At 37.8% G+C, this 21,344-nt stretch overlaps 4 protein-coding genes across 4 annotated transcripts in view; 3 read left to right on the top strand and 1 right to left on the bottom strand.

Annotated features, from left to right (window-relative positions):
- Positions 1 to 10,202, bottom strand: part of LOC103518698 (protein aurora borealis) — a gene marked incomplete at its 3' end in the record, with an annotated part of 14,293 nt that extends 4,091 nt beyond the window's left edge. The window contains exon 1 of the mRNA XM_008483777.3: positions 10,157 to 10,202. The remainder of the gene's footprint in view (positions 1 to 10,156) is intronic.
- Positions 1,294 to 3,523, top strand: LOC103518697 (histone H2A deubiquitinase MYSM1-like). Its single transcript, XM_026830422.1, has 2 exons — positions 1,294 to 1,375; positions 3,329 to 3,523. Exons 1-2 carry the CDS (start codon positions 1,361 to 1,363, stop codon positions 3,479 to 3,481), a joined length of 168 nt encoding a protein of 55 aa, XP_026686223.1. The 5' UTR covers positions 1,294 to 1,360; the 3' UTR covers positions 3,482 to 3,523.
- On the top strand, positions 5,336 to 6,291 carry LOC103518696 (TIP41-like protein). The gene has a single exon (XM_008483775.3). The coding sequence runs from the start codon at positions 5,416 to 5,418 to the stop codon at positions 6,199 to 6,201; it is 786 nt and encodes a 261-aa protein (XP_008481997.1). The 5' UTR covers positions 5,336 to 5,415; the 3' UTR covers positions 6,202 to 6,291.
- The window catches only part of LOC103518699 (mediator of RNA polymerase II transcription subunit 24-like), a 19,818-nt gene continuing 6,873 nt past the window's right edge, over positions 8,400 to 21,344 (top strand). The window contains exons 1-11 of the mRNA XM_026830423.1: positions 8,400 to 8,624; positions 8,865 to 8,998; positions 11,997 to 12,122; positions 12,625 to 12,726; positions 13,029 to 13,245; positions 14,308 to 14,569; positions 15,026 to 15,229; positions 16,591 to 16,756; positions 18,270 to 18,432; positions 18,912 to 19,081; positions 20,619 to 20,810. Coding sequence (XP_026686224.1) covers positions 8,867 to 8,998; positions 11,997 to 12,122; positions 12,625 to 12,726; positions 13,029 to 13,245; positions 14,308 to 14,569; positions 15,026 to 15,229; positions 16,591 to 16,756; positions 18,270 to 18,432; positions 18,912 to 19,081; positions 20,619 to 20,810 — 1,734 coding nt within the window. The 5' untranslated portion in view covers positions 8,400 to 8,624; positions 8,865 to 8,866. The remainder of the gene's footprint in view (positions 8,625 to 8,864; positions 8,999 to 11,996; positions 12,123 to 12,624; positions 12,727 to 13,028; positions 13,246 to 14,307; positions 14,570 to 15,025; positions 15,230 to 16,590; positions 16,757 to 18,269; positions 18,433 to 18,911; positions 19,082 to 20,618; positions 20,811 to 21,344) is intronic.

Raw genomic sequence — 21,344 nt, forward strand, 5'->3', positions numbered from 1 at the left:
ATGGATATGTCTCATTTATAATATTAAAGCAGAGAAATACGAGTGGTTTAGTGACATTAATTTTAAAGTTAATTTTGTTTGCCAATTTCAACAAAATTGGACAATCTAAATGCAAGATCGTTTAGTAGAACTCTAAATCTTGAAGCAAGGCAATAGCAATGAAAACATATACAGAAATGTCTACTTTGTTGTTAAATGTTCTAGTTTAAGCAGAGGAGTTGACTTGCACTTGAGTTTTGCCCTTAACATTTCCACTCATAATAAATTCATGCTTCAAGTATTGAATAACTTCCTTCGTAGTTTACAACTGAAAGAAATATGTCAAATTTAAATTTCAGAATATGACCTAAGAAGATTGAAAGATTGTAAAGTCTTAGTCACACAGGTCAAGTATTTTGAATGTGCAAGTGACATACCAGCTAGTTACCTACCCCCTCACTTGCATACAAGTTACTGGTACAGTGGATTCACTTGGGCGAGTGATGACAAGTTTACTCGTGTGCCCACTTGCATGTCTACTTGGCCTGTGTGAATGAGACTTGATCTACAGTCTCATGTTCAAGTATTTGTTAACCTCTGAGAATGTTTGGTGACTACGCCCAAACAGTTTCCAACTTATTAACAAACACTTTAGCATGAGATTCTACACCCAGCTATGAATATCTTTTAGAAGTTGCTCGTTTCATTAGTGTTATAGCCTGTGTCTTGGAACATTTCAGACCGCTTTTCCGTTTTACTGTCCACAGTTTTCTGAGTTGTATCCATCATACTGATATCACATTGAGTTTCATTGATGCTCGAGTCTGAAAACAGATAGAGATTAACGTTTCTTTATGGAAAGTCAACGAATGTACAGTACATAGCATATCCATGCAAATCAAATTGCATTGACAGTGCTTGGGGGAAAAAACAGTGACCACTCTGGCTGTGTATCATGCTTGTGGGAACTAAACAAGATGTAATTTATGTTAGGTTCTAAGCAGGTACTTAGGAGGTAACTAATACTTTTCATGCTTTTTTTTAGGTGTCTGGGGGTCAAAGAGGTAAAAAAAAAGGACAACATGGGGAAAACTTACTGGAAGGTGTCTGATAGTTGGAAGATGTAGAGGAGATTGATTATCATCGAGACTTCTTCCTGCACAATGATCCATACTTTGTAATGCGATTTCTCAAGGTGAGTGAAATAAGTGAGAATGTAAACTAGTGGGTGAGTGAACTATAACTAGGCTTGCCAAACGTCCCGAATTGGCCGGGACAGTCCCGAATTTCAGGGGGTGTCCCGGCGTCCCGTTCAGTTTTTCATATAGAGGAGATTGATTATCATCGGGACTTCTTCCTGCACAATGATCCATACTTTGTAATGCGATTTCTCAAGGTGAGTGAAATAAGTGAGAATGTAAACTAGTGGGTGAGTGAACTATAACTAGGCTTGCCAAACGTCCCGAATTGGCCGGGACAGTCCCGAATTTCAGGGGGTGTCCCGGCGTCCCGTTCAGTTTTTCATTTTGGGGCGTTTTGTCCCGAATTTCCGTTTCTGTCCCAGAAAAAATTCGGGACGCGTTTTTTAACTTTAAAATTAGGTACCTCTATAAATCAGAATTTGTTCTTAACTTGTTTAAATTTGTCATGCTTTCATCAGTTTGCTCTTCCACTTTGCTAAACCTTTATAAACGAGAAAATGTTGTATTAATGGATTCTCGTTTATCCAGGTTCGACTGTATTTTGTTTATCTGTTTTTAATAATAGGTATGTTACCTATCACCTATCATACCTATGTACATATCGTACCTATGTGATTTCGCGATTATGTTCGCGGATTTCGCGATAATGTTCGCGGATTTCGCGATTTATTCATTATTAAAGTGAAATACACTTATTTCCATAAAAAGCTGAAACCAATCTAAAAGCTTCTCTTATCATAACATCTGTGAGCATTCTACCATTTGATCTTATCACTGTCAAACTGAATTTGAAATTTGACCTTGACAATATGGATGATGATGAAGATGAAATAGACATTCTGGGAGATTTCGATCTGGAAAACCTTCTGACTCGTCGAGATAGAACACAGTAAGTACCTAAAGGTTGTATTATCACATCTAGCCAAGAGTCCAAGAATGCACTTTTGGGCAAGTACTCACAGTAGGTACAATCCAGACTTAAGAGCTGAGTATAGTGTCCCAGTACCTGCCAAAGCCAGACTTAATCTTGCTTTCACTGTAAACTATTATAGGAACACTATAATTTCCATTCCTGATAAAAACATAAAGGGGGAAAAGTACCATTGGCAAAAACAGTAGTAGTTAGTTATTTTGGTTTAATTTTATAAGTTTCCATTTATTGATTTTTCAGAACACAACTCTCTCATAAAAAAAAAAATTGTTAACAAATGGTATACCCATCCGTAAAAGCCGAAGCTTGTGCCACGGATGGGGAGTTCATTAAATATAATTTCAGCCTTACAGAGGGGGGACGCCAAAAATGTATAAATTCCACTGAGCCTCACTCAGACGAAAGAAGTTCTCTCAATTAATTTTTAATTTAATTTAATTTTATAAGTTTCCATTTATTGATTTTTCAGAACACAACTCTCTCATCAAAAAAAATAGTTAACAAATGGTATACCCATCCGTAAAAGCCGAAGCTTGTGCCACGGATGGGGAGTTCATTAAATATAATTTCAGTTTCATTCTCAGTACCTATGCTCATGTAAATTTTCAATATGATCATTGTAGATATTATATATGTAATAATGATATCTATGCAATCAATATTATATATTAACAAAAATAAAAAATTAAAATAAACAATATGCTTGACTTTCCCATCATCATTGTAGATATTATATATGTAATAATGACATCTATGCAATCAGAATTATATATTAACAAAAATAAAAAATTAAAATAAACAATATGCTTGACTTTCCCAAATTCCATGTATCCTAGTCTAAAGTATGTTTAGGTATGGTATGGTATGGTATGGTAATTATGCAGAAGCCACAACAGTGGAAAAGAAAGATCCTTTTTGTATTCAACCTAACCCTATAATAACACTAATCACTGCTCTAGCAAACAATCCTAAAATGTGTTAATTAGATGTTTAACAACAAAATTGAACAAACGCCGAATTAAATAATGCCCTTTCTTTTGTTTGTTTCTTCAATAATCTCGGTAACTTTTTTTTTTAATGGGGAGATGGTGAAAAAAGAACAGAATAATGTGTTTATTGTGGCAAATATTTACCCGAGGACTGAGATGAGACTTCAATCCGGAATAGGTAGCTTTTCTTTTAAAAATTATTGTTAACTTGAACTTTTCTGTTTCAGATACGGAACTATATCCTGCGAGAGTGGAGTTGTAAGAAACCCAAACCCATACACAAAACATCCATACGATCTGGTCTCAAGCACTGTGGCACTATAGTTCTTATCAATAGGGTACATTCATATCTAGAACATAAAGGACTTATCAATGCCTAAGCACAAATAAAGTATAGAGATTTACATATTGGTGAAATTAAATAGCATCTGTTTTATTTTACAATGTTTCCTCTCTCTCCCTGGGGAGTCTGTTTAATGGGGAGATGGTGAAAAAAGAACAGAATAATGTGTTTATTGTGGCAAATATTTACCCGAGGACTGAGATGAGACTTCAATCCGGAATAGGTAGCTTTTCTTTTAAAAATTATTGTTAACTTGAACTTTTCTGTTTCAGATACGGAACTATATCCTGCGAGAGTGGAGTTGTAAGAAACCCAAACCCATACACAAAACATCCATACGATCTGGTCTCAAGCACTGTGGCACTATAGTTCTTATCAATAGGGTACATTCATATCTAGAACATAAAGGACTTATCAATGCCTAAGCACAAATAAAGTATAGAGATTTACATATTGGTGAAATTAAATAGCATCTGTTTTATTTTACAATGTTTCCTCTCTCTCCCTGGGGAGTCTGGGAATGGATATGTCTCATTTATAATATTAAAGCAGAGAAATACGAGTGGTTTAGTGACATTAATTTTAAAGTTAATTTTGTTTGCCAATTTCAACAAAATTGGACAATCTAAATGCAAGATCGTTTAGTAGAACTCTAAATCTTGAAGCAAGGCAATAGCAATGAAAACATATACAGAAATGTCTACTTTGTTGTTAAATGTTCTAGTTTAAGCAGAGGAGTTGACTTGCACTTGAGTTTTGCCCTTAACATTTCCACTCATAATAAATTCATGCTTCAAGTATTGAATAACTTCCTTCGTAGTTTACAACTGAAAGAAATATGTCAAATTTAAATTTCAGAATATGACCTAAGAAGATTGAAAGATTGTAAAGTCTTAGTCACACAGGTCAAGTATTTTGAATGTGCAAGTGACATACCAGCTAGTTACCTACCCCCTCACTTGCATACAAGTTACTGGTACAGTGGATTCACTTGGGCGAGTGATGACAAGTTTACTCGTGTGCCCACTTGCATGTCTACTTGGCCTGTGTGAATGAGACTTGATCTACAGTCTCATGTTCAAGTATTTGTTAACCTCTGAGAATGTTTGGTGACTACGCCCAAACAGTTTCCAACTTATTAACAAACACTTTAGCATGAGATTCTACACCCAGCTATGAATATCTTTTAGAAGTTGCTCGTTTCATTAGTGTTATAGCCTGTGTCTTGGAACATTTCAGACCGCTTTTCCGTTTTACTGTCCACAGTTTTCTGAGTTGTATCCATCATACTGATATCACATTGAGTTTCATTGATGCTCGAGTCTGAAAACAGATAGAGATTAACGTTTCTTTATGGAAAGTCAACGAATGTACAGTACATAGCATATCCATGCAAATCAAATTGCATTGACAGTGCTTGGGGGAAAAAACAGTGACCACTCTGGCTGTGTATCATGCTTGTGGGAACTAAACAAGATGTAATTTATGTTAGGTTCTAAGCAGGTACTTAGGAGGTAACTAATACTTTTCATGCAAAAAAAAAAGAGGTGTCTGGGGGTCAAAGAGGTAAAAAAAAAGGACAACATGGGGAAAACTTACTGGAAGGTGTCTGATAGTTGGAAGATTTAAATAAGGGTTATTAGATTAGTTTATTACTGTTTTCTGAAGACTACCTACTTGATTCTTTTCCCAGACAAGTTGAGCCAGCAAGAAAATCATCAAAAGAGTAAAAGTTATACACAGGAAAATTGGAGAAGAATATTAATTTGAGCATTGCAAAAAATTTATATTTTGAAATGTGAGATGTCCAATCAAGAAACTTCCAACCAGTGATGTAATGCATGAAGGCACTTCAGTTCAGATTTATTGATTTTGGAATTTTGTCATCAGGTCTCTGAATAACTGGAAGAGAATTAAAAACAACTGGAAGAAAAAGCAAGTTAAAAACTCAAAACAAAACCAAGTCACACAATGGCAACTAAATGTGAGAGCTATGAAATTGAGCTATGGAAGATAAATGCATCTACTTCACACATTCTGGCATCTCAATGTAGTGAATTACCTGACTGTGACAAATCCAACTCAGAATGTGACTTCTGTCGATATTCCACCAAGCTAAAGATTCCTCATCTCCCTGAGATGGTATTTGCTGGAAATATTCTCAAGCTATCACATGCTGGGGGATGCTCCTTGGAATTCAATGCATTTGATGCTTTGTCCAGTGTTATCGTAGGTGAGATGCCCCTACAGATTGCATGTTCTGAAGCATGGAAATCATCTCGTCGGAGTACAGGATTCACAGAGTCACATATACACCCATTTGATTGGACTTATTCCACTGACTATGCTGGTACTCTTGTTGGAGATTGGGCAATTGAGAAAACTTCACTACAAATTGACCTGGAGAAGTTGAAGCAACGAGAAAAAATACATTTCTATCAAGACTTGATTCTGTATGAAGATGAGTTGCATGATAATGGCATAGCCAAGTGTTCTGTTAAGATCAGAGTGATGAGCTCTGGTTTCTTTATTCTATTGAGATTCTTCCTGCGTGTGGATGATGTATTGGTTCGGATGAATGACACTAGACTTTATCATGAGTACAAGAATAATTTTGTTCTACGAGAGATCAGCACAAGGCAGGCTAGTGTGAAAGAGTTGCGTATACCTCAGTCTATGATCTCAGATGAGGAACCTAACTTGGTTAATATGCTACCTTTGATTAAGAGTGAAACTCATAAGCTCATGTTTCAATAACTCCTGTTGATATTACCATTAAACTTATCTTTATACCTAAGTAAACTCACACTACTTCAATGACAGATAATTACAGGTTAAACAAAAAAACAAAGTTTTCAACTAAAATTTGTTTTATTGTAAACAAACTTACACTTTAAAAAGGTATGTTTCAAATTGAAATTGATTAAAAAAATAGGTAATCAATGTGGAAGCTAAACATACACACATTTTAAAATGTGAACAAAACAAAGGATGTATGTATTCATCATTTATACCTCCATATAAAAAAAAACAAAGTTTTCAACTAAAATTTGTTTTATTGTAAACAAACTTACACTTTAAAAAGGTATATTTCAAATTGAAATTGATTAAAAAAATAGGTAATCAAGGGTATACCTAAAAAACTGATTACACAAAATTCAACTGATTGGCCATAAGGAGTGCGAAAATTAGCTGACTGACCATAAGGCAATATGCAAAACGGCGGTTTACATCGTTAGGCGAAAGAAAATTTCGGAAGAGTCGTACCATTTTCCGGTAGTACAGGAAAAACCACTTTCGGGATCATAAAACTCAACTGATTGGCAATAAGGAGTACAATTCCTGTACTACTGGAAATGGTGCGCTTAATTAATATTTAATAATTTTGAAGCATTTGAATTTTCGAAAAAATTGAGAGTGAGTTTTGACTGATTGAATTTGACACGTAAAATTTATAGTATCCAGGTATGTAAATAATTAAATATACTAGAATCACTATTATTTACCATTTTTTGAGAATAATAGACCAAATATGTTTGGTAAGTTTGGTTAAAACATAGAACTCATTTTGTTTGTTTATTGAGAATGATATCTGGATGATAAATAAGGACCCATCTACCTACAGCCTACACTGTCTGGCTAGGGGATGGACATTAACCAGAGAGAAGACTGGTGTCTAGCTGTGGAACTATAAACAGTTAGGAGAACATCCAACCCTAACTGGCTTTTAAAGTATGTGTACCTAAGTCCTCATGACGGTTGGTTTAGGACAATCCAATTCATGGCTGGAGATCATCACTGCCATTTGGTTACAGCTGACGCTTCTACATCAACAACTGAATCAACTATTCATTCTAAATTTGTAAATCTTTTGAGATTGCTATAGTTGATGGTTGAGGTTAGGTGTGGTGGTAATTAATCAGAAGCCATGACTATGAAAAAGAAAGCTTCTTGTTTGTGTTTAACCTAACCCTATAATAACACTGCTCATTTGTTACAGCCCCTTTTTGTAGCAATTTTCTATTGACATGACTTCAATGTGATTTCAACCAAAATGAAAGCAAACTATTATATCTCTTACTTTTCAGACTGTTAATGATGAATTGATATTGGGACACAGAAGGTACAATGATTGTTAGCCCTTGGGAGACAAGTAACAGTAATGAGATGTCCAGCAAATCACATTTACCAAATGCCACATTCCGGAGGCAGAGACTTCCAAGTACTGACAGTGACACTAGTTTAATAGTCAGTGATGGACTTTCAGCAGATGAGTTTTGTTTTGCAGAAACTGAACATCCCAACCAGGTATTAAAAAATCTGGTGTGAACATCACACGACTTTCTATTACATTAAGTCGGACAGTTCTAAAAGTTTCACCATTCGATTCCGCGTAAAAAATCATATGGGATCAACTATTCACTTGCTTATTTGGTAACGGTTCACAAATAAAAGGGAAATTTGTTGACACAGGGGAGTATCGATCCTTCCCTTTGGGAAAACAAAATCCGGGAAAGGGGAAAGTAGCCGGCTTCTCCTACGTCTTGATTTGCCACGTCCGCATTTCGATCAAGCCGCGTTTACAGTGGTACTTGATTCTGATTTAACTTTATCTAACTTTATAGTGCATCGATCTGAATTAAAATAAAAGAAAGGTAGGCATGTATGTATCTGCCTGGTTTTTATATTATAAACAGTCTGAACTCTAATCTTCTGAATCTGAAGAAGAAAAAAAAATATTATAGCCGAACTTTTCTGGACAACAGTTTGAGAAACCCTGAGAAAGTCACCCACATGGAACTCGAAGGTCATCCATCAAAAAATAGCCGAACTTTTCTGGACAACAGTTTGAGAAACCCTGAGAAAGTCACCCACATGGAACTCGAAGGTCATCCATCAAAAAAATATTTTGTGCTCGTTGGATGCCAAAGTCCAAAGAGGGATGGAGGGAACTTTTGAATTTCTGAAATCTTAGGTGTTTGCAGAAGAAGTGGAACATTTTTGGCTTGGTCCATTTTTTGGTCTTTTTGGGCGTTTTCGTCGTTTTTTCCCGTTTTCCGTGTCTGCTGCTTGATTTAAGCTCTTTACTCTGAACTTCAGTAGACGTAATTCCATTTTACAATAATTTAAAGCTGGAAATGCTTTGAATATCCATGACACAGATATTACTCTTCATCCAAGTAAGTAAAATGAAATCATCATACTTACCTAGGTAGATCAATGTAATACCAATCCACTCAGTGTATCCACTCAGAAAAAGGATCCGAACTGGTCTAAGTTCATAATCGATTTCAGACTTTAGATTAGTCTTGTAAAGACAATGAAGAACTTGGTGGGTGAACCTAGTGGCCTATAAGAACATCTCACCTTTGCAATCAAATTTGTGTGTAAACTGAATAAATCAAATATTTTTTTTTCAGGCATGGTGAATTTTGCTAAGAATCAAATGGAAACAAGTAAAGTCACAAGTAAAACAAGCAGTTTGAAAGCATTACTCTTGAAAGCTTGGTGTGAACGTTGGACTGACCTCCACTGGGGAACTCAAATCAAATCGGTAAGTTTCAAGCACAGACATATTCAATTACCTACCTTTTTGTTTGAGCTTTTAATTCACTGACAGCATATTAATTTGAGTTTGTAAGCTGTGACTTGTGTCAATAGTTTTCCACAGTACAAAGTACATGTAAGGCTCTGACTCCACAAGATCAAATTTTTAATCTTACAAAGAGACTAAAAATGACATTGCTTTTTTTTACTGTACAAGTTTTTAATATCTTACTGTATGAAAAAATAAAATATTTCTAACAAACAACAGGATTAGAGAAGACTGTTGTGTTCTGTAATCATTACAATGTCTTGAGATCAGGCACAAATCTGAATATCTGATTCATTGTCTTGGTCCTCTTAAAAAAAAGTTGGTGTTCGCTTCAATTCTGGATTGAACTGGCTAATAAGTATAGCTCCATCCTGATTTTTTAAATCCCGCTCTAACTAAAATGGTTTCTCCTTAGCGAAGCATCCTGCAGCTAAGCAGCAAGCTCAGTTAGAGCCAATCACCACTTTGGCTTTTAAGGGTCGAGGGTTTTACCCTTCATTCGGAGACAACCTACCCCTTTCTCACATGAACTTCAACCAGTGTGAGTACGGTCGGGTAAAGACAGTAGAACGCGACTTCCCAGATGGTCACCCATCCGAATAGCAACCAAGTGTAACGTTGCCTAACTCCAGTGATCCATTGGTAACTTGTTCACTTAACGTGCTATCACCATGAGCTTACATCACTTTTATCTCTATTTCTAAAGACTCTCTTTTGTTCTCTATATTTTCAGGTTATACTTCGAACTGCTCAGATCTGAAATTTATTCTCATTATAAACAGTCTGAACTCTAATCTTCTGAATCTGAAGAAGAAAAAAAAAAATCTGGTGTGAACATCACACGACTTTCTATTACATTAAGTCGGACAGTTCTAAAAGTTTCAGAAAGGGTATACCAGTTCGGAAGTTCAGAAGCTAAGCAACATTGAGCATGGTTGGCTTTTGTTTGGGTGACCATCTTTCACACATGCTGCTGGTTATTTCAGAGGATACTGAGCTTCATGAAGACAATTTAGATTGTTGAAATCCCATTGAAAGGCAAGGCATGAAAGCTTGATGTGATGACCTTAGCAGTAAAAGATACCTCTTGGAGGTTTATGCTGGGTTTACACTCACCTCACCAGTCATCAAAGGTAGGTGTAGGTATCCTGTGTGGTACTTGCTCCACAGTTCTGATAATAGTACACCCCGAAATAGCCACCAACACATGACCTAGGATCTAGTGGGTCATTGGTCGCCCATCTATGCACCAACCACGCACAGCGTTGTTTAACTTCAGGGATCGTTGATCAACTGGTGTATTTACATTTAACATGTTATGGCTGCTCACATTCTTGTAATTCTAGGAAGTACCTAGTAAACTAGTAAAGAGACGGATGATTAGGAAATCTTAACTCTTATTGGTAGTTGGTAACTTGGTAGAGATAGTTAATTTTTCCTAGCATCGCTCTAGGGGCTTGTCTACCAATTAGATCTAGCTATTTCGCTGGGGACGGACGAATACAAACTATTTTTTTTTTTTATATATGTATATTTTTTTTTTTTTTTTTTAATAAAGTATAGAGATTTACATATTGGTGAAATTAAATAGCATCTGTTTTATTTTACAATGTTTCCTCTCTCTCCCTGGGGAGTCTGACCTGACTGATTCAGATTCCTCCAATGTGTCACAACTTCGCCCCCGTCGCTCCTTAACTTTTCATCTTTCCAGAAACAAATGGCAAAATAAATAGGTAGTAATCTAGTAATAACGAGTTAATAAGTTATTGTTATAATAAAATTATAAGAAAAAATAACGAACATGGGATTTGATTTTATTATTTTAATTTTCAAATCAACGGTCCTTCGCTTAGTGATGGGCCGAGTGAATGATTTTATTCGAGTGGACTCGAGTTTGACTTCACTCGAGTGCACTCGATTATTATTTTGTTCCACTGGCAGGACTCCTAAGTAACCAATAGCCGAGTTTAACCCTGAAGTCGTTCTCTACCTAACACATTGAGCTCTATGATTATGTTATTAAATTAAGGAGCGCGGTAGCGCCCCGCCCCGCTAAGTCAAAGAAGTTTGACTGCGCTAGTAGAGATATTATACGCCACAGATTCTCAAATATAGTGATAAAATGTCATGCCATGGTTAGGATTAAAACCGCTAACTCCTGTTTACCAAATGAGTGCTTTGACCACTACGTACGTCACCGTGGCAGGCGTTTCAACGTGTTTCCCAATTTGAGACCAAGGTATACGAGTATTTGACTGTATTTCCAGATTCTTCCCAGAATCAATGTGGAAGCTAAACATACACACATTTTAAAATGTGAACAAAACAAAGGATGTATGTATTCATCATTTATACCTCCATATTCGTAGTTTCACCACTCCCTCCCCCCTTTATAATATGTAGGTACTACATGCGATGTGTACCTTTCATGGAATAAAATTAATATAAAATCGTAAACCTATAAATTATGTGTTGTTTTCATTGTCTACTTATTTTTATTTTAACAGCTCTGACGAAGTGGTTTTTACACCCAGGAGATCTGGGTTCGATTCCCGGCTAGTGATAAAAGTATAAAACTCGTCTCAGTCGAGATTCGAACCCGCGCCTTTTTGCAGGACAGGACTCGCCTTTCGCCTTTTTGCAGTAATCAATAGCCGAGTTTAACCCTGAAGTCGTTCTCTACCTAACACATTGAGCTCTATGATTATGTTATTAAATTAGGGAGCGCGGTAGCGCTCCGCCCCGCTAAGTCAAAGAAGTTTGACTGCGCTAGTAGAGATATTATACGCAACAGATTCTCAAATATAGTGATAAAATGTCATGCCATGGCTAGGATTAAAACCGCTAACTCCTGTTTACCAAATGAGTGCTTTGACCACTACGTCACCGTGGCAGGCGTTTCAACGTGTTTCCCAATTTGAGACCAAGGTATACGAGTATTTGACTGTATTTCCAGATTCTTCCCAGAGGAGTCAGCGGAGATGTGTATAATTTGGCAGATATCATTCTACAACAAGCCCTCATAGGACAGGGACCTAACCACCTTGTCCTCTCCTATCTCAAACATTCCCTTAGCTCGCAGGTAACTTTATAACTTTACTAGCTGTTTACCCCGTGATTTGCTACTTAAGAAATATTTTGTGGAGAATCAAATTCGAACATCTGACTTTTACAATCCCACAGTTCTGATAGTACACCCCGAAATAGCCACCAACACATGTCCTAGGAACTAGTGGGTCATTGGTCGCCCATCTATGCACCAACCATGCACAACGTTGTTCAACTTCAGGGATCGTTGATCAACTGGTGTATTTACATTTAACATGTTATGGCTGCTCACATTCTTGTAATTCTAGGAAGTACCTAGTAAACTAGTAAAAAGATGGATGATTAGGAAATCTTCTTATTGGTAGTAGGTAACTTGGTAGAGATAGTTAATTTTTCCTAGCCTCGCTCTAGGGGTTTGTCTACCAATTAGATCTAGCTATTTCGCTGGGGACGGACGAATACAAACAAACTATTTTTTTATATATTATATATATTTACTTTTTTTACACCGTTCTAATTTGATTTCCTTATTTCAGTTGGTATCGTACGCTGCAGTTCTGCAGAGGATCAGCAAGTTTGATGGCTTTCAAAAACCTTACTGTATTCTCAGCTTACTGGAATTCCTCGAAAATATTCAGGTATGTGTTCATAATTTCTAGTCACAGTGAAGTGAAGGTACTATTTCTAGTCAAAGTTTGTTTATCTAGAAATCTCCTTCTTTTTCTTCGCCTTTTCCCGTGTTCAGACGGGGTCGGCATTTTTCAGTTTCTCAATCAGCCCTTGGGTGATTGCTCTGAGCTGACACTGGCTCCAAAATTTTTATAGAGATATCAAGGAAAACAAAAATGCCGAATCTTTTGGATTGGACCATCTTCGATTTTCGTCTTTTTCATCAATCATTACTCTATTACCATTCTAATCATACTGTTTGTTATTTCAGAGTGGCATCACATGTAAAGGTAAACCAGAGGAAGGCATATTACCCGGTGCTACACTATCGCTAGCACATTGGCTTCTACAATGTCTACACCACACATATCTCAATCCAGGGGATCTACAGCAGGAGCTCATCAAGTCTTGTCTACACTTACTGCAGACAATGTTACAATGCAAGTTCACATGTGCTATGCTCTACCTGGCTAAACATGAGAATAAAGGTGAGTGTTATTGAACGAACGGAATGAGTTCTAAACATGCCTCAGTGGTGTAATGGTCAAGACGCTCGCCTGGTAAACAGGAGAGCGTGAGTTCAATCCCAGCCGAGGTATGGAATTTTATCTCAACATTGTTTGAGAATTTGGCCACAATAACAGAAGTAGCCTATCGCTGGTGTAAAGGGACTCTTTGGTCATATTTGAAATGTACAAATAAACACCATTATTATTTTCGCATTTAGTTTCTTTGTCTCAACATAACTCTCGAATGGTTAGTCTAATTTTGATGACATTCCGTAGAAATTATCTAAAAATACATAAAAGATGATATTTTCTCATTCGTTTTTTGAGCGCAAATGAGCTCAATTATCACTATTCCTCTACAGATCTGTATTTTTTTTTTCAGGCATGGTGAATTTTGCTAAGAATCAAATGGAAACAAGTAAAGTCACAAGTAAAACAAGCAGTTTGAAAGCATTACTCAACTTCAGTAGATGTAATTCCATTTTACACTAATTTAAAGCTGGAAATGCTTTGAATATCCATGACACAGATATTACTCTTCATCCAAGTAAGTAAAATGAAATCATCATACTTACCTAGGTAGATCAATGTAATACCAATCCACTCAGTGTATCCACTCAGAAAAAGGATCCGAACTGGTCTAAGTTCATAATCGATTTCAGACTTTAGATTAGTCTTGTAAAGACAATGAAGAACTTGGTGGGTGAACCTAGTGGCCTATAAGAACATCTCACCTTTGCAATCAAATTTGTGTGTAAACTGAATAAATCAAATATTTTTTTTTCATTGTTTGAGAATTTGGCCACAATAACAGAAGTAGCCTATCGCTGGTGTAAAGGGACTCTTTGGTCATATTTGAAATGTACAAATAAACACCATTATTATTTTCGCATTTAGTTTCTTTGTCTCAACATAACTCTCGAATGGTTAGTCTAATTTTGATGACATTCCGTAGAAATTATCTAAAAATACATAAAAGATGATATTTTCTCATTCGTTTTTTGAGCGCAAATGAGCTCAATTATCACTATTCCTCTACAGATCTGTACGTGGACATTGTGAAGAAGTGTCAGGATATTCTGGACGAGCCTAGTCCAGAATTGAGCGACACTCTCCAGTCTTGTCTCCAAGAGTTGACACATCTGGACACGGCGTTCCGATACGATACCCCGTCTGAATGTATAACGTTCTGTATGCAGCCTCTCATTGCTGTACAAGTTATGATCAATCCGAATTGTAACACTCAGACACTTGCCTCACAGCTGCTCCTGCTGAAGAGACTCAAGAATTATTCCTATGCCAGGTGAGACCTAGTAATGATTTGTACCTTTTTCTTAAAAAAAAGTTGGTGTTCGCTTCAATTCTGGATTGAACTGGCTAATAAGTATAGCTCCCTCCTGATTTTTTAAATCCCGCTCTAACTAAAATGGTTTCTCCTTAGCGAAGCATCCTGCAGCTAAGCAGCAAGCCCAGTTAGAGCCAATCACCACTTTGGCTTTTAAGGGTCGAGGGTTTTACCCTCCATTCGGAGACAACCTACCCCTTTCTCACATGAACTTCAACCAGTGTGACTAGGGTCGGATAAAGCCAGTAGAACGCGACTTCCCAGATGGTCACCCATCCGGATACCAACCAGGTGTAACGTTGCCTGACTCCAGTGATCCCATGGTAACTTGTCCACTTAACGTGCTATCGCCATGAGCTTACATCACTTTTATCTCTATTTCTAAAGACGCTCTTTTGTTCTCTATATTTTCAGGTTATACTTCGAACTGCTCAGATCCAGTCTGATGAGTTTGAACGATGTACTCGATACTGGGGAAGAATCACAATGGGGAGCGTTCACCTTCATAAAACTCCCCCATCTCTTACATCGCCTGTACATTGATAATAGTGATGATATTGTTGAGTGTTTTGAGATGTTACTTGAACTGTTTCCTCTGCTTGATATTCTGGATGCTAGGTGGGTAATATAGGTACAGTCCATTCATAAAGTCCCCCCACCTTAATTTTTGAACCGATGAATTTAGAAACCTGAATTTTGTATTCATGCCTATATTTACCTATAGTTTCTTATAGGCTATGTGAAAATTCAGGGTCGGCCCCAGGGGGGCCAACTTTAAAATCTTATATTATAAAAATTTTAAATAAGAACCCCCTATTTGTGATATATCATATCAAAGGTCTTAAAACCCACCTTAATTTTTGAACCGATGAATTTAGAAACCTGAAATTTTGTATTCATGCCTATATTTACCTATAATTTCTTATAGGCTATGTGAAAATTCAGGGTCGGCCCCAGGGGGGCCAAATTTAAAATCTTATATTATAAAAATCTTAAATAAGAACCCCCTATTTGTGATACGTCATATCAAAGGTCTTAAAAAACGTAGTACTTTGGTACAAGTTTGAACTCGATCTGACAACCAGGGCCGGAGTTATGGCCCATTCAAATTTTTATTTTTGATGTTCTCCCGCCAATAAGGGAAGCACCAAAAATGGGAAGTTCATATCGATTGGTGATTTGTCCTTCAAATAGGTCCCACTAATGATTCACATTGAAATTCGGTCCCAAAAATTAAATTTCGAAACATCCATTTTCACCCTTGGAGGCCATCAGGGCTGTAAGTCTGAATTTCATTTATGGGTCTATATTTGAATATGCACAAATCACCAATCGATATGAATTTCCCATTTTTGGTGCTTCCCCTATTGGCGGGAGAACATGGAAAAATGAAAATTTGAATGGGCCATAACTCCGGCCCTGGTTGTCGGATTGAGCTCAAACTTGTACCAAAGTACTACATTTTTTAAGACCTTTGATATGACGTATCACAAATAGGGGGTTCTTATTTAAGATTTTAAAGTTGCCCCCCCTCGGGCCGACCCTGAAAAAGTCCCTGAATTTTCACATAACTTATAAGAAACTAGAGGTAAATATAGGCTTGAATACAAAATTTCAGGTTTCTAAATTCATGGGTTCAAAAATTAAGGGGATTTTATGAATGCACAGTATACTAGTAGTTTCAAAAACTGCACAATTAACCCCAGAAAAAGGTTCCATACACGGTCTTTAAATTCAAGATCAGGTCCGAAATGAGGAGTGAATTCTTTTCATGTGATCATTTTTCGTCAAAGAATTCCCCTGAATATAAAGGCTGTACTTTTTTTGTATGAAATTGCCAGACAAGACAGCAAAAAGTAGAAATGGTTGAAAAAAAATCGACGTTGCTCTGGTCTTTGCTCTGGTGCTGCTGTTCAGAGGTTCCCAATATTCTCAAAATATAATTGATCTATGTTCACTATTGTTCACTTTCTCCTCAGATGTGCATGCAACACTGTGGAAAGTCTTCTAACTGAGCTGGAGAAACTTCACATTTTGAGTGAACAGCAAAGCAAGCAAATCATAGATAAGAGAAAAGAAGCCACCGTTAATCTACATAGCCCTGAAACCGCTCCTCCTTCTATATCCAAGGTAACTAGTGGTTCTGTGAACTGGAACTGTAGACTTCACTCAGACTCTTTTGCCTAAACTGAGACTTTACAAATTTCTTGACCCCGCCGGGAATTGAACCCGGGTCTCCCGCGCGCAAGGCGAGCGCAGTGACCACTACGCCATGGGAGCTGACTTTTTCCTAAAAAAAAAAAAAAAAAAAAAACATTCCCGCCCGTGAGTCCCAAGACCAAAGTCCTCACCCTATCTCACTGCATTGTATCCAAGGGGAGTATTAGCGATCAACTACACTCAGTGTGGGAGAGTTGTATCGCTAAAGGCTGGCTCACCATACAAGCTGCTCATACATTCCAGGTAGGTATTTTGTACTTTACTTCTTTTTTTCACAAGGTTTGATAGAGAGAACTGTAACTGCTTCGCTGTTTGAACACTGCAGGTCACACCATCAGTTATTGCCTCAGACAGTTCTCTAGAACTTCTGAGTGTGTAGATGTGTAATATATTGTCTGTGAACTGGAACTGTAGACCTCACTGAGATTCTTTTACCTAGACTTTAACAATAACGTCCTTTCATATCGACAATTGTTGTTTAACTTGGTACCTATTTGAATTTTGGACAAATTTAGGATTTAGAAAAATGTCCTGCATTGAAAAAATGTCTTCTGGGTAATCCTACGTGTGTATGAATGGGTAACCATGTATTGATATGCGTGGCAACTGTATTGGGGGATCGTAATGTTTTGGAAGATCGTAATGCGGGCCCCATTCAGCTTTGGGGCAGATCAGACCAGGCAATCGGAAGTTATAGCGGAACAGACATTCAAACAAATAAACAAATACTGTACAAACATCTAAACCAAATGGAAAATGGTCGAGTTAAAACATAGACTAGTGAGGTCAATAATTTTGGAGAAAACTTTTTTCTTTGTGTTATTGTCACAACTTTGGTGCTCACTGCAGCATTGTAGGATTTTCCCAAAATCTCAATAATCCTAAAATCCAATGTTTACCTACCATTCTGGCCACAGGTCTCTATGCGCATTTATATGTCATAGGCTCATAGCTACTCATTTTTCTCACGAGGCTGAGTGGGCCCCGCAGAGCCAGTCACGGAATCAATCATTTGCATATGATACAAATTTCTTGACCCCGCCGGGAATTGAACCCGGGTCTCCCGCGTGCAAGGCGAGCGCAGTGACCACTACGCGAAGGGCATCAATTTTGTAGCCAAAACCAAATGTTAGCGCAAAGCAATCACCTTGGGCTGATTGAAAGGCTGATGAAAAATGCCGACCCCGTCTGAACACGGGAAAAGGTAAATAATTTAGGGGAGGGTCCCTTTTTTAAAAGAATTCTTCCGTCATAACATTCAAACAGTTTGTCTGATTTTGATCAAATTCGGCAAACAATTATTACACCTAAAATTTATTTCTTTCGTAGCTATTGGACGCGATAGACACTTTGGGGGCTCCCGTAGGGGTGCTTTTTCCGAGTAAATTCTACAGTTCACTGAATCACTAGTTAATTAACCGTACGATATCAATTCCAGGGATACCTGCAAGCTTCAGTGACGGAGAAGCTTATCAGTGAAGTACCTCATTTAATACCGGGGGTACAACAAGTGTTGTTCTGTTGTCATCAGAACTGCTTGAGAAGTGTGCCTGAGTTATTGGAGGACTATCACCAGATTAGACACCCCAAGTTCCATACAGGTAATTGAGTAAAGAAAGTTATTTTCAAGTTTCATTTTCAACCCCAAAAGGTTTGATACAGGAAACTCTAACTGCTAAGGTTTTATCGGCGTTTTCATTCAGTTCGGTTCGATATCGATTCATTTTCAGTCCGTTTGGGTGTGAAACGAGAATAAGGTTTTATTTCGGACAGAAAAGGACCGAATAATTTTCAACGTTTTCTTGACTGATTTCAGATGAGGTGTGGCCCCTGCCCCGCGATATCAGTTCGATATCGATTCATTTTCAGTCCGTTCGGGTGTGAAACGAGAATAAGGTTTTATTTTTATTTTTTTTAAAGAGGTTTGACAGAGTGAACTGTAACTGCTATGGTCTTATCGTCCCGAAATCGAAGAGAGAAGGAAGACAGGATGGGAGATAGCGAGAACAGAGAGAAGCTGAAACAAGAAGAAAAACCTCTGAATGTACAATCTGCTCAATATCCTACAGCACAAGAGCAGGATACACAGGTCATATGAGACATAAACATCCTGAATTGGACAACGACATCCTTCGTCCAATCAGAATATCCAGGAACTTGCCACGGGAATCCATCAACCCAAGTGCTGAGGAAGCTCTCCAATCCCAGCAGTTTTCCCAGTCCAATATCAATGAAGAGGAGACTCAACATGTGAGATGGTAATGTCAATGTGGGAAGCAATGCAGATTAAAGGCCGGACTCTTAGCACATCAACGAGGCAAAGGCTGTACCAGACAATCAAGGGGACCATAACAACATGTATGTACATCTGTTCATATATAATAGAGCTCAATGGTTCACAGCATTGATAAGGGTCTGTGTTGGGTTGATGTTGACTTACCTCATAGCATCAAGTATTCTCTTAACATCAGTACTAGACAGTACAGAGGTCTCCCAGGCTCCCAACACATCATAGATAACTGCCGGTATATTCAAGCAAATCTCATAGCAGTTCAACTTGGGACAATTCTTGAACTCGGCATCACTGGAATTGAATTGTCTCAATAGATCATCCACACCAGCTTGGTCCTTCTCATCTAGCATCTTCTTGTAAGGTTTGGGCCTTCCACCTTCCACCATACAATCACGAACCCACTTCTCGAAGAACGAATCACCACCGTTCTCTGAGAATACAACCTGGCGGAAAATCATGAAAATATTAGTAAGGGAAACAGATGAAATTAGTAGGGGAAAATGATAAATAAATAGAAACAGCCCCAGTAGCTCAGAACTAGAACTTTTTTACTTTCCTTATCCTATGGGAAGGAACGTAATGTATTTTCTTCAATGAATAAAATCAAAGATAGGTTGGTATTCCATCACCTTTTTATTTCGCAGCAATGAAACAATTGCTACATTGGACTCTTGTGGTCTATTTCGTAGCACCGTGTCGTAGTATGTCCATCCCGTAGTATACCTCTCATCAGATGGCCGATAAGAGACACAATACTTACCCTTTATGTGCAGGGTACTTGCACATCAAAATACACACTTACATCCATTGCCACGCATACCCTAGTAGGTATTTGACCTCGCCAACTTTTTGCCTCCATAGAGCCCTGTTGAAAGAGTCCTCGTGAGATTGAGGATGATCATGTCCTTTCTGACTAAAAGCGATGGTCCACGGGGATAACAATGCCTTTCTATAAATCTTACCTTGGATCCATATCGCTGTACTATAGAGCATAGCATAAGGAATGTAATGTCAAACAGCATAACTTTAGTCTGTGCAGTCTTGCTGGTATCACTAGGATTACTCTGTTTACTACACTCATTGAATTTAATGAGCTTGGTGACAAAAGTACATAGTTTGCCTTCGACAGCTGCTACAGCCAGAATCAGGTCGAAACTTTTCCCGTTCAAAACCTGGAGGTGGAAAAGAATAGATGGGAATTAAAAAAAAAAAAATCCTTATAAAGAGGTTGATAGGGGTAACTGTAACTGATTTGATAGAGGGAATTGTAATTTGCAAGATCTTAAAGTCCCGACATCAAAAAGAGTACAGGATAGGACAAAGCCAGCCGTTCCGAGAACGAGCCTCATCCGCTTAAAACAAAGTTTGCCTCGGCCGGCAATCGGACCCGCGACCGAGCGCTTACAAAACAGACGTGCTACCCTTTTAATGTAACTTTTTCGCGGATGAATTTACTTATTTTAAATTTGTCAGCTCTGTATTCTGAGTTTGCAGAGAATGATGCTGAATATCCAGGAGGCAGGAGCGAGATACGGAATGAAGATCAACGTGAGCAAGACAAAAGTGATGAGAATAGGAACTGAAAGAAGAATGAATGTAACACTAGATGGAGAGAAACTAGAAGAAGTGGAGAATTTCAAGTACCTGGGAGGAATGATTTATTCGAATGGAAGTTGCGAAGGGTCTGTATATGGAGCTCTTTAAATAACTATTTTTTACTTTCCTGAAATTTTCATTATTGTGGTCAAATTCTCAAATGTTGAGAATAAAATACCATGCCTCGGTTGGGATTGAACAACGTCCCCTATAAAGAGGTTGATAGGGGTAACTGTAACTGATTTGATATTTGATAGAGGGAATTGTAACTGCCAAGATCTTAAAGTCCCGACATCAAAAAGAGTACAGGATAGGACAAAGCCAGCCGTTCCGAGAACGAGCGTTATCCGCTGAAAACAAAGTTTGCCTCGGCCGGCAATCGGACCCGCGACCCAGCGCTTACAAAACAGACGTGCTACCCTTTAATGTAACTTTTTCGCTGATGAATTCACTTGTTTTAAATTTGTCATCTCTGTATTCTCGTTTATATTTACATATATTTCATACCTGACTAAGTACATTGAGAAGGGCGTCTTGTATCTTGGAGAATTCTGTGTCTAGAGTTCTCAGTACTCTGGCTAGAGTAGGTTCAGCACAGATGATGACCTGACAAACAGAGCATAA

This window comes from Diaphorina citri, unplaced genomic scaffold (assembly GCF_000475195.1).
Source record: "Diaphorina citri unplaced genomic scaffold, Diaci psyllid genome assembly version 1.1 scaffold2313, whole genome shotgun sequence".
NCBI lineage: Eukaryota > Metazoa > Arthropoda > Insecta > Hemiptera > Psyllidae > Diaphorina > Diaphorina citri.

What these genes read in the sequence shown, in the direction of transcription:
- LOC103518696 (XM_008483775.3), top strand. Translation starts at nt 5,416, where the DNA reads ATGGCAACTAAATGTGAGAGCTATGAAATTGAGCTATGGAAGATAAAT.